Source organism: Mus caroli, unplaced genomic scaffold (genome assembly GCF_978045245.1).
Source record: "Mus caroli unplaced genomic scaffold, Mus_caroli_1 scaffold_2, whole genome shotgun sequence".
Taxonomy (NCBI): domain Eukaryota; kingdom Metazoa; phylum Chordata; class Mammalia; order Rodentia; family Muridae; genus Mus; species Mus caroli.
Window position 1 is genome coordinate 103,650,938 of NW_028227257.1, and position 12,953 is coordinate 103,663,890.

At 44.4% G+C, this 12,953-nt stretch overlaps 1 protein-coding gene across 32 annotated transcripts in view; it reads left to right on the top strand.

The window, feature by feature from the left end:
• The window catches only part of Ttn (titin), a 271,447-nt gene extending 258,744 nt beyond the window's left edge, over positions 1 to 12,703 (top strand). For 25 of the 32 annotated variants that reach the window (XM_085834746.1, XM_085834758.1, XM_085834754.1 and 22 more), the window contains 9 exons: positions 585 to 1,160; positions 1,251 to 1,556; positions 1,778 to 2,371; positions 2,488 to 8,213; positions 8,344 to 8,500; positions 9,282 to 9,973; positions 10,077 to 10,230; positions 10,703 to 11,005; positions 11,347 to 12,703. In XM_085834746.1, coding sequence (XP_085690872.1) covers positions 585 to 1,160; positions 1,251 to 1,556; positions 1,778 to 2,371; positions 2,488 to 8,213; positions 8,344 to 8,500; positions 9,282 to 9,973; positions 10,077 to 10,230; positions 10,703 to 11,005; positions 11,347 to 11,645 — 8,807 coding nt within the window. In that variant the 3' untranslated portion in view covers positions 11,646 to 12,703. The remainder of the gene's footprint in view (positions 1 to 584; positions 1,161 to 1,250; positions 1,557 to 1,777; positions 2,372 to 2,487; positions 8,214 to 8,343; positions 8,501 to 9,281; positions 9,974 to 10,076; positions 10,231 to 10,702; positions 11,006 to 11,346) is intronic. The other 7 variants (XM_085834770.1, XM_085834771.1, XM_029473104.2 and 4 more) reach the window with 1 other exon arrangement.
• Positions 12,704 to 12,953: the final 250 nt, after the last annotated feature.

The following is a 12,953-nucleotide window of genomic DNA, read 5'->3' on the forward strand; positions in this document are numbered from 1 at the left end:
CTGCATGGGTTACAAACAAATCCTGTGGAAACCAACTCTTCCTGTAGTCTAAGTTAAACTATCCTGCTGGCATTTTTTATTTAGGGTGGTTTTCTGATCACATTTATTAGCATGTGTATACATGTCAAAGCCCTCAATTTTAATTCCATTCTCCGATAAAGCTTGCTGGGGTATAACTTGAGACTATAGAAACTAAGCGGGTTTTTTTGGAGTGGTTTACCCCTCTGATGCAATAGGCTTTTTAGTTTTGTCACTTTTTAGCAAGATTTGGAAGGTTAACAAACATACCCCACTTCCTAAGTAAGGACAAGAATCCTGTAAATTGGTCAAGAGACTCTTATTCCCTCAAAACCTCACATCATATCCTAATGCCCTCTCAACCATAAAAAGTTACAGTGTGACACAGTACGGTGATACACTGTCTTAATCACCATTTTCCATCTGACCCTAGAAAGATAAACGAATCTTAGATGTACATCATAGCACCTATAAAAGCTTAACAAATGGAATAATCCATTGGTGACATGCACAGATTATAGATTCAGTATGATGATGCATTTAACGTAATCTTTAATCATGTGCAGCTGGAGAAGCCCCAGGAGTGCGCAAAGAAATGGCTGATGTGACCACCAAATTAGGCGAAGCTGCACAACTCTCATGCCAGATAGTTGGAAGGCCCCTTCCTGACATTAAATGGTACCGGTTTGGTAAAGAGCTCATACAAAGCCGGAAGTACAAAATGTCCTCAGATGGGCGCACGCATACTCTGACAGTAATGACAGATGAACAAGAAGATGAAGGTGTTTACACATGTGTAGCCACAAATGAAGTAGGAGAAGTAGAAAGCAGCAGCAAGCTTCTTCTGCAAGCGGCACCACAGTTCCATCCTGGTTACCCACTGAAAGAGAAGTATTACGGGGCCGTGGGGTCTACGCTTCGGCTCCATGTTATGTATATTGGCCGCCCAGTACCTGCCATGACTTGGTTCCATGGCCAGAAACTTTTGCAAAACTCAGAAAACATCACCATTGAAAACACTGAGCACTATACTCACCTTGTCATGAAGAATGTCCAACGAAAGACTCATGCTGGGAAATACAAGGTTCAGCTCAGCAATGCCTTTGGGACAGTGGATGCCACCCTAGATGTGGAAATACAAGGTATTTTGCTTTGGCTTTCAGTGAGTGTCCTTTGAAAGATCTCAGGAGGCACAGTGTGAACCCTACTACAACTGTCCTTTCTCTCAACAGATAAACCAGACAAGCCTACTGGACCCATTGTGATTGAAGCACTACTCAAGAACTCTGTGGTGATCAGCTGGAAACCACCTGCTGATGATGGCGGCTCCTGGATCACCAATTATGTGGTAGAGAAATGTGAGGCCAAAGAAGGTGCTGAATGGCAATTGGTGTCTTCAGCCATCTCGGTGACAACTTGCAGAATTGTGAACCTCACAGAGAATGCCGGCTACTATTTCCGGGTCTCAGCTCAGAACACCTTTGGCATCAGTGAGCCACTAGAGGTCGCCTCCATTGTGATCATCAAGAGTCCATTCGGTGAGCAGAAATAGTTTGAGAGGAAATGGAAGGTTCAGATAATGTAAAATCTTTTTCTCTCACTTTAATTGACTGTTTCTATAATTTAGAGGGGAAAGCACATACCCTATCCTCCTCTTTGTAGTTTCACAGAACTTTGGAGTACTTCTGTTTATTTAAAATGAGATTTATTTTTAAATAAAGCTATTTTAAACATGGCAAATCTTTTTCTTTTCTAATAGAAAAGCCAGGTGTTCCTGGTAAACCAACCATCACTGCTGTCACAAAGGATTCTTGCGTTGTGGCTTGGAAGCCACCTGCAAGCGATGGCGGTGCAAAGATCAGAAATTACTACCTTGAGAGGCGCGAGAAGAAGCAAAACAAGTGGATTGCTGTGACGACAGAGGAAATTCGAGAAACTGTCTTCTCAGTGCAAAACCTTATTGAAGGTCTTGAATATGAGTTCCGTGTGAAATGTGAAAACCTGGGTGGAGAGAGTGAATGGAGTGAAATATCAGAACCCGTCACTCCAAAATCCGACGTCCCGATTCAGGCTCCACACTTCAAGGAGGAGCTGAGAAACCTGAATGTAAGGTATCAGAGCAACGCCACTTTGGTCTGCAAGGTGACCGGTCACCCAAAGCCTATTGTGAAATGGTACAGACAAGGCAAAGAAATTATCGCCGATGGACTCAAGTACAGGATTCAAGAATTTAAGGGCGGTTACCACCAGCTCATCATCGCAAGCGTCACAGATGACGATGCCACGGTGTACCAAGTCAGAGCCACCAACCAAGGGGGATCCGTGTCTGGCACTGCTTCCTTGGAAGTGGAAGGTAAAGGCCAATCTGTAAACATCAGTTTGGTATCAGATAACCTATTGTTACTGTGTGGGGTGAAGCATTATGAAGTCTTGCTAAATCACATTCTTTGTTCTTTTACCTTGATACAGTTCCAGCTAAGATACACTTGCCCAAGACTCTAGAAGGCATGGGAGCAGTCCATGCTCTCCGAGGGGAAGTGGTCAGCATCAAGATCCCCTTCAGTGGTAAGCCAGACCCGGTGATCACCTGGCAGAAAGGACAAGATCTCATCGATAATAATGGCCACTACCAAGTGATTGTCACAAGATCCTTTACGTCACTTGTCTTCTCCAATGGAGTGGAGAGAAAAGACGCTGGCTTCTATGTTGTCTGTGCTAAAAACAGATTTGGAATTGATCAAAAGACAGTCGAACTGGATGTGGCTGATGTCCCCGACCCACCTAGGGGTGTCAAAGTTAGTGACGTCTCACGCGATTCTGTCAACTTAACTTGGACAGAGCCAGCTTCTGATGGTGGTAGCAAGGTCACCAACTACATTGTGGAAAAGTGTGCAACTACTGCAGAAAGATGGCTCCGAGTGGGACAGGCCCGAGAAACCCGTTACACTGTGATCAACTTGTTTGGAAAAACAAGTTACCAGTTCCGAGTAATAGCTGAAAATAAATTTGGCCTGAGCAAGCCATCAGAGCCCTCAGAACCCACCGTGACCAAAGAAGATAAGACCAGAGCTATGAATTATGATGATGAGGTGGATGAAACCAGAGAGGTCACCACGACTAAAGCATCACACTCCAAAACTAAAGAACTCTACGAGAAATACATGATAGCTGAAGATCTGGGGCGTGGTGAGTTTGGAATTGTCCACCGTTGCGTTGAAACATCCTCAAAGAAGACATTCATGGCCAAATTTGTTAAAGTCAAAGGAACCGATCAGGTTTTAGTCAAGAAAGAGATTTCCATTCTAAACATTGCTAGGCACAGGAACATCTTATACCTCCATGAATCATTTGAAAGCATGGAAGAATTAGTTATGATCTTTGAATTTATATCAGGACTCGACATATTTGAACGCATCAATACGAGTGCCTTTGAACTTAATGAAAGAGAAGTTGTAAGCTATGTCCGCCAAGTCTGTGAAGCACTGGAGTTCTTACATAGCCAGAATATTGGCCACTTTGACATTCGACCAGAAAATATCATTTACCAGACAAGAAAGAACTCCACTATTAAAATAATAGAGTTTGGTCAAGCCCGTCAGCTAAAGCCAGGAGACAACTTCAGACTGCTGTTCACTGCCCCTGAATACTATGCCCCTGAAGTCCACCAGCATGATGTTGTCAGCACTGCCACGGACATGTGGTCGCTTGGTACGCTGGTGTATGTGCTACTGAGTGGAATCAACCCATTTTTGGCTGAAACTAACCAACAGATGATTGAGAACATCATGAATGCTGAATATACTTTTGATGAAGAAGCCTTCAAAGAAATTAGCCTTGAAGCAATGGATTTTGTCGACCGGCTATTGGTGAAAGAGAGAAAATCTCGCATGACAGCATCAGAGGCCCTGCAGCACCCATGGCTGAAGCAAAGGATCGACAGAGTCAGTACTAAAGTCATCAGAACACTGAAACATCGGCGGTACTACCACACCCTGATAAAGAAAGACCTCAATATGGTTGTATCAGCAGCCCGGATCTCCTGTGGTGGTGCAATACGATCTCAGAGGGGAGTGAGCGTGGCTAAAGTTAAAGTTGCATCCATTGAAATTGGCCCAGTCTCTGGGCAAATAATGCACGCCATTGGCGAAGAAGGTGGGTATGTCAAATATGTTTGCAAGATCGAAAATTATGATCAGTCTACCCAGGTGACCTGGTACTTTGGCGTGAGACAGCTGGAAAACAGTGAGAAATATGAAATCACCTATGAAGATGGAGTAGCCACCATGTATGTCAAAGACATCACCAAATTTGATGATGGGACCTACAGATGCAAAGTTGTCAATGACTACGGTGAAGATAGCTCTTACGCAGAGCTGTTTGTTAAAGGAGTGAGGGAAGTTTACGACTACTATTGCTGCCGAACCAAGAAAGTCAAGCGCAGAACAGATGCGATGCGGCTCCTTGAAAGGCCACCAGAATTTACCCTGCCTCTCTATAACAAGACAGCATACGTGGGTGAAAATGTCCGTTTTGGAGTAACTATTACCGTCCACCCAGAACCTCGTGTGACGTGGTATAAATCAGGTCAGAAAATCAAGCCAGGTGATGATGAAAAGAAATACACATTCGAGTCTGACAAGGGTCTTTATCAATTAACAATCAACAGTGTGACCACAGACGACGATGCTGAATACACCGTTGTGGCAAGGAACAAACATGGCGAAGACAGTTGTAAAGCAAAGCTGACGGTGACTTTACATCCACCCCCTACGGAAACCACGCTCAGACCCATGTTCAAGCGGCTGCTGGCAAATGCTGAATGCCATGAAGGCCAAAGTGTCTGCTTTGAGATCAGAGTTTCTGGCATCCCCGCACCAACATTAAAATGGGAGAAGGATGGCCAGCCGCTGTCGCTTGGGCCCCACATTGAAATTGTCCATGAAGGCTTAGATTATTATGCACTGCATATCAGGGATACTTTGCCAGAAGACACAGGTTATTACAGAGTCACGGCCACAAACACGGCTGGATCCACCAGCTGCCAGGCTCACTTACAGGTAGAGCGGTTGCGCTACGTCAAGCAGGAATTCCAGAGTAAAGAGGAACGTGAGCGCCATGTCCAAAAACAGATTGACAAGACACTGAGGATGGCTGAAATCCTTTCTGGAACTGAAACTGTGCCATTGACTCCCGTAGCCCAAGAGGCTCTGAGAGAAGCTGCCATTCTTTACAAACCAGCGGTGAGCACCAAGACTGTCAAAGGAGAATACCGACTTGAGACGGAGGTAAAGAAAGAGGAGAGAAAACTCCGCATGCCTTACGAAGTCCCAGAGCCCCGCAGGTTCAAACAAGCCACAGTAGAAGAAGACCAGCGCATCAAGCAGTTCGTGCCTATGTCTGACATGAAGTGGTATAAGAAGATCCGGGATCAATATGAAATGCCTGGGAAACTTGACAGAGTTGTCCAGAAAAGGCCCAAGCGCATCCGCCTTTCAAGATGGGAGCAGTTCTATGTGATGCCTCTTCCTCGCATTACTGACCAATACCGACCTAAATGGCGGATCCCCAAACTGACCCAAGATGATCTGGAAATGGTGAGGCCGGCCCGACGGCGTACCCCTTCCCCAGATTATGATCTTTACTATTATAGAAGGAGGAGACGCTCTCTGGGTGACATGTCAGATGAGGAACTGCTCCTCCCCATAGATGACTACCTAGCGATGAAAAGAACCGAAGAAGAGAGGCTGCGTCTGGAGGAGGAGCTTGAACTGGGCTTCTCGGCTTCACCCCCCAGCCGAAGCCCCCCGCGGTTTGAGCTGTCTAGCCTGCGCTATTCTTCACCACCAGCTCATGTCAAGGTGGAGGACAGAAGAAGAGACTTCAGGTACTCGACCTATCAAATCCCCACAAAGGAGGAAACCAGCACGAGTTATGCAGAGCTGCGGGAACGGCATGCCCAGGCCTCATACAGGCAGCCGAAGCTACGGCAGAGGATTATGGCCGAGAAGGAGGAAGAGGAGCTACTGCGGCCAGTGACAACCACCCAGCGTCTCTCAGAATACAAGAGTGAGCTGGACTACATGTCAAAGGAAGAAAAGTCTAAAAAGAAATCAAAACGACAGAGACAAGTGACAGAAATAACGGAAATCGAAGAGGAATATGAAATCTCAAGACGGGCTCAAAGGGAATCGTCCTCCTCCGTGTCCAGGTTACTGAGACGCCGTCGCTCCTTGTCTCCAACTTATATTGAGTTAATGAGACCAGTGTCTGAGCTGATCCGGTCCCATCCACGACCTGCTGAGGAATATGAAGATGATGCAGAAAGAAGGTCTCCTACTCCAGAGAGAACTCGCCCACGTTCTCCCAGCCCTGTGTCTAGCGAGCGATCCCTCTCAAGATTTGAGAGGTCTGCAAGATTTGACATCTTTTCCAGGTACGAGTCCATGAAAGCTGCCTTAAAGACTCAGAAGACATCGGAAAGGAAGTATGAGGTTTTGAGTCAGCAGCCTTTCACACTGGACCATGCCCCTCGAATCACACTGCGGATGCGCTCCCACAGGGTTCCCTGTGGCCAAAACACACGCTTCATCCTAAATGTCCAGTCGAAGCCAACTGCTGAGGTTAAATGGTACCACAATGGTGTAGAACTCCAAGAGAGCAGTAAGATTCATTACACCAACACAAGTGGGGTCCTGACCTTGGAGATTCTGGACTGCCAGGCTGAGGATGGTGGAACCTACCGTGCTGTGTGCACCAACTACAAAGGCGAGGCATCAGACTACGCAACCCTGGACGTAACTGGCGGAGCTTATACCACCTATGCATCCCAGCGCAGAGATGAGGAGGTCCCCAAGTCAGTCTTCCCTGAACTGACAAAAACAGAGGCATATGCAGTCTCGTCGTTCAAGAGAACATCTGAGCTGGAAGCTGCTTCTTCAGTCAGGGAAGTGAAGTCACAAATGACAGAGACGAGGGAAAGTCTCTCATCCTATGAGCATTACGCCTCTGCGGAAATGAAAAGCGCCACATCGGAGGAAAAGTCGCTGGAAGAAAAAGCCACAGTGAGAAAGATTAAGACAACACTGGCAGCAAGAATTTTAACCAAGCCACGCTCCATAACTGTCCATGAAGGTGAGTCTGCGAGGTTTTCCTGCGATACTGATGGGGAGCCGGTACCAACCGTGACCTGGCTGCGTGGAGGACAAGTAGTGAGTACTTCTGCTCGCCACCAAGTGACCACCGCCAAGTACAAGTCGACCTTTGAGATTTCTTCAGTCCAGGCCTCTGATGAGGGCAACTACAGCGTGGTAGTTGAAAACAGCGATGGGAAGCAAGAAGCACAGTTCACCCTGACCGTGCAAAAGGCCAGGGTTATTGAAAAGGCTGTGACGTCACCACCCAGAGTCAAGTCCCCAGAGCCTCGGGTGAAGTCCCCAGAAACAGTCAAGTCTCCCAAAAGAGTGAAATCTCCAGAACCAGTTGCTTCTCATCCAAAAGCCGTGTCACCCACGGAGACAAAGCCAACAGAGAAGGGTCAACAGCTCCCAGTCTCTGCCCCACCAAAGATAACTCAGTCCCTGAAAGCAGAAGCTTCCAAAGACATTGCAAAGCTGACCTGTGCGGTTGAAAGTAGTGCACTGTGTGCCAAAGAGGTCGCCTGGTATAAAGATGGCAAGAAACTCAAGGAAAATGGGCATTTTCAGTTTCATTACTCAGCAGATGGTACCTACGAACTCAAAATTCACAACCTTAGCGAATCTGATTGTGGAGAGTATGTTTGTGAGGTCTCTGGTGAAGGAGGAACTTCCAAAACCAGCTTCCAGTTTACTGGACAATCCTTCAAGAGTATCCACGAGCAGGTGTCAAGCATATCAGAAACTACTAAATCGGTTCAGAAAACTGCTGAGTCTGCAGAAGCCAAGAAATCCGCTCAGAAAACTGCTGAGTCAGTAGAAGACAAGAAAGCAGCACAGAAAACTGCTGAGTCACCAGAAGCCAAGAAACCTACACAGAAAACTGTTGAGTCACCAGAAGCCAAGAAGCAGGAACCAATAGCTCCTGAATCAATTTCCTCAAAGCCAGTAATTGTTACTGGGCTGCGGGATACAACAGTTTCTTCAGACAGTGTTGCTAAATTTACAATTAAAGTTACTGGAGAGCCCCAGCCAACTATCAGCTGGACAAAGGATGGAAAGGTAACCAATTCTAAAATGTCTTTTATTTTCTAGAAAAAAAAATCTCATGCCTCCCCCACTCATCCATACCTCCTAAAGAAAGTTCCATGTTAAGCTATTACTTAAAATTCCAATCACTTGCTTTCCACAGGCTATTGCACAAGGTAGTAAATACAAACTCTCTAGCAACAAAGAAGAATTCTTCTTAGAAATCCTCAAGACCGAGACATCTGATGGTGGACTTTACACCTGTACAGTAACAAATTCTGCTGGATCTGTGTCCTCAAGCTGCAAGCTGACAATCAAAGGTACGTGCAGTTTTGTCCTTAACCGATGTTTTCTAGAGAACAGTATTAATAGTTTCAGAACACAAACATACACAATTCTAAAATTAAACATTTTCTAATCCAGACACACAGATTTACAGTTAATATGGTATCAGCATAAAAGGTGTGTGTGATTGCATGAGATGCTGTCTGAGATCTCACAGATCTTACAAACCGTTCTCAGGAATAGTTAAGAATAAAGTCGGGCAGGTCTGGTGGCTCTAGCGTGGAATCATTACATTGGGTTATGGCAGGAGAGTAAGGAACTTAGCCTCAGTTGTATAGCGAACTTGAAGTCAGCCCGGGCTATATATGAGGCCCTGTTTCAAAAAATAAAATTAAATAAAACTGAGTGAATACACACTGTGGTAGTTCCTCTCAAACTTGTATGCTTGTCATTTTCCAAGGAGCACAAACTTAGTGAGGGAGTCACACTCGTATCCCAGTTAACATTAGTTCATCTCAGTCTTTCAAAAGATAACTTTTCAGTTGCTTCACAGTCCTCAGCCAAACCTCTGCTTACTCTGCTCAAGACTCGTTTCCCCTCATGTCGTAAAATTATCCTAATTTAATCTAGTTTAAGAAACTATTATGCCCAATCTCAAAAGTCATAAATTTTCTACAATTGGAACTGAGAATGGTGTTACCTACACATGAGATAGAGGTTGACCCTCGTCTTTGACTATAATCACAGAGTAGAATCTACAAAAGTGGAGAAAATCACATTCCAATTAAGTCTACTTACAGAGGTTTCTTTTTTTAGCTGTAAAAGACACCGAGGCACAGAAAGTATCTACCCAGAAGACATCTGAAGTCACATCTAAGAAGAAAGCGAGTGCCCAAGAGGAAATTTCTCAAAAAGCCCTAACTTCTGAAGAAATCAAAATGTCAGAAGTAAAATCTCATGAAACGGTGGCCATCAAGGAGGAAGCGTCCAAAGTTCTGATTGCTGAGGAGGTCAAGAAATCAGCAGCAGCCTCCCTGGAGAAATCCATCATCCACGAAGAAGTCACCAAAACCTCACAGGCTTCAGAAGAAGTCAAAACTCACTCGGAGATCAAAACACTGTCTACCCAGATGAACATAACCAAGGGCCAGCGAGCAACCCTGAAAGCCAACATTGCTGGGGCCACAGATGTGAAATGGGTCCTGAACGGCACTGAGCTTCCAAACTCAGAGGAATACAGATACGGGGTATCTGGCAGTGACCAAACTCTCACCATCAAGCAAGCCAGTCACAGAGAGGAAGGGATCCTCACCTGCATAGGCAAAACCAGCCAGGGAGTTGTCAAGTGTCAGTTTGACTTGACCCTGAGCGAAGAACTCTCGGATGCTCCAAGCTTCATCACACAGCCCAGATCTCAAAACATTAACGAGGGACAAAATGTTCTCTTTTCTTGTGAGGTCAGCGGGGAGCCATCCCCTGAAATTGAGTGGTTTAAAAATAACCTGCCAGTAAGTTTAAATTTCGAATATATATTGGAGAAAATTTAAAATATCACGTCCCTTGCCACAGACTTCAATGCCTCTTTTCTATTTTTTTTTATATTCTTTTTAGATTTCCATTTCTTCAAATATCAGCGTGAGTCGCTCCAGAAACGTGTACACTCTTGAAATCCGAAATGCGTCTGTAAGTGACAGCGGAAAGTACACAATTAAGGCCAAGAATTTCCACGGCCAGTGCTCTGCAACAGCGTCCCTCACGGTACTCCGTAAGTACACCTTTGCCATTTTCCCTAAGACGTCAGGGCAGGTGAGGTGTGCACGTGTGTGAGAAAGACAGGCCTCTTATTGGAATTCATCCTCATAACCACTTTCTCTAAATGGAAATTTTGGTAAGTTAAAAATTTGCAAGTAAAGCTACCAACAGCCCTTGTAAGACTTTCCAGGATACTTCACATGTTAATTATCTTATATATGGTTAATCATTTTTCTCCCAGCAACTTCTAGCAGCTGCATGTAATATTTAGGAACGTAAGGATCATTTCTTGGAGCCATTGAGCTAGCTCTTGACAACTGTATGTATGTATATATGTATTTGCTTATGCTTCAACAGCAAACTGTTTGGGTTGTGTTTTTCTGTGTGCGTATGTTAAGTTTTCATTCTCGTTAAAGTCATCGTCAGATTGTCACCGAGTAACCAGTTGTCTTTGATGTCCCCCGTGTATCTGCTATGCTCTACAGCTCTGGTGGAAGAACCACCGAGAGAGGTGGTATTGAAAACGAGCAGTGACGTGAGCTTGCACGGAAGCGTCTCGTCTCAGTCCGTCCAAATGTCTGCCTCTAAGCAGGAGGCATCCTTCAGCAGCTTCAGCAGCAGCAGTGCTAGCAGCATGACTGAAATGAAGTTTGCGAGCATGTCTGCCCAAAGCATGTCTTCCATGCAAGAGTCCTTTGTAGAAATGAGTTCCAGCAGTTTTATGGGAAAATCTAGCATGACACAACTGGAAAGCTCAACCAGTAGAATGCTCAAAGCAGGCGGAAGAGGTGAGCAAAAGAGTTCCTGGTAGAGGTAGATCAAGCCACCTAGCATGGCATCATTCTAGAGCAGTGGTTCTCCACCTTCCTAATGCTGCGACCCTTTAATACAGGTCCTCACGTTGTCGCGACTCTCAATCATGAAATTATTTTTGTTGCTACTTCCCAACTGTAATTTTGCGACCTTTATGAGTCGTAATGTAAATATGTTTGGAGGTACACGTTGGCCACAGGAGTCACGGCCCACATGTTGAGAACCACTGTCTTAGTGCATTAAAAGTCAATAGAAAGCGAATAGGATTTCTTGTTTTCGGTGACCCTAAAAACTTTTCTGTTGCTGTTTCATAAAGGAATTCCACCTAAAATTGAAGCTCTTCCCTCTGATATCAGCATCGACGAAGGCAAAGTCCTAACAGTAGCCTGTGCTTTTACTGGGGAGCCTACTCCAGAAATAACATGGTCCTGTGGTGGAAGGAAAATCCAAACCCAAGAACAACAAGGAAGATTCCACATTGAAAACACAGATGACCTGACCACCCTGATCATCATGGACGTACAGAAACAAGACGGCGGACTTTATACCCTAAGCTTAGGGAATGAATTTGGATCTGACTCTGCCACTGTGAATATTAATATCCGTTCTATGTAAGAGGGCCAGGGCCAAGAGCGGGGGCCCTTACACTCAATGCTCATTCATAATCTCTCTCAAATGATTCACATGAACTAATCTTTCTGACCTGTAAATATTTTTAAGTAGTTTTATATCCATCTGAATGAGTCACAGTTCCAAAACTATGCATTTCAATCCTTTCATACTTGACCTGAGAATATTTGCTAATGACATACATGTACATACTGTATATAGCCGGGTTCACGGTTATAAAGTTTTGTACCATTTTATTTTATGACATTTTACACTGTAACTTTTGAAACTAACTGTTGGTGGGAGAAAGTTTCTTATAGATTATGGAACGAATACCCTGCCAATACTTAATCAATCTTTGTGCCTCAACATACTGTTGATGTCTAAGTATGCCTCAGTGGGTTGAGAAATTCCCCACTGAAGATGTCCTATCCACCTAAAAAAAGGATGCTTCTGTACATGTCCCTGACATGTGCACTGACACCTATTGAATCAGAAATGTAAGGCATTGGTGATGTTTGCATCTACCCTCCTGTAAGCAACACTTTAACGTCTTACGTTTTCTCTGATGATGTCACACTGAAAATTATCATGACAAACTATAACCAGAGCAAAGTGTAACGGCCATACACTTTGTTCGCCCACTTCACACTGTCTCTGGCATACAGAGTGCATGGATAGCTTGGGAAATGTACCATCTCCTGGCCATCCCCTCGTCTAACCAAGCTATGCAAGTGTTCCTATGCCAGAGCGGTGTCGACTCCTGGAGGTCCCAGGTGCAGCTCCTGCCTCGTGTGGTAGTTCTAAATTCAAATTTCACCAGGAACTGGGCAACTAAGCAATGAGCCACAGCAAAATAATAATAATTACAAAAACGTAACAACAAGTGAAGCTGTTGTTAAAACAACAATACTACCAACTGCCCATAAAAAAAAAATTACTAATTTGATGTAGTCCTTTTCGCGCCAGTATATGTTCAATTGGTAGTTATAAATGTTGGACCTCCTTGAGAATAAAAATAATAAAGCAAGCTATCTGCACCTCAAAATGTGTGGTTGGTTGTTTTCTGTGCAATTCTGGAGAGAAACTATAGCTTCTACACAGAGCATGGATTACCATAGACAGGATAAGAAACTGCAAGTTCCAATGTTAAAAACATACTCAAAGCACATTGCTATATTAGATGAATTAAATAATTTTGTTTTAAAAGCCTAGTTCTCAAGAATAAATTTATCCAAAAAGTCTGTCTTTCAAACTTATCAAGAAAGATGGTTTCATAGGAAACAATTCAATTAAATTAACTACTACAGCTAC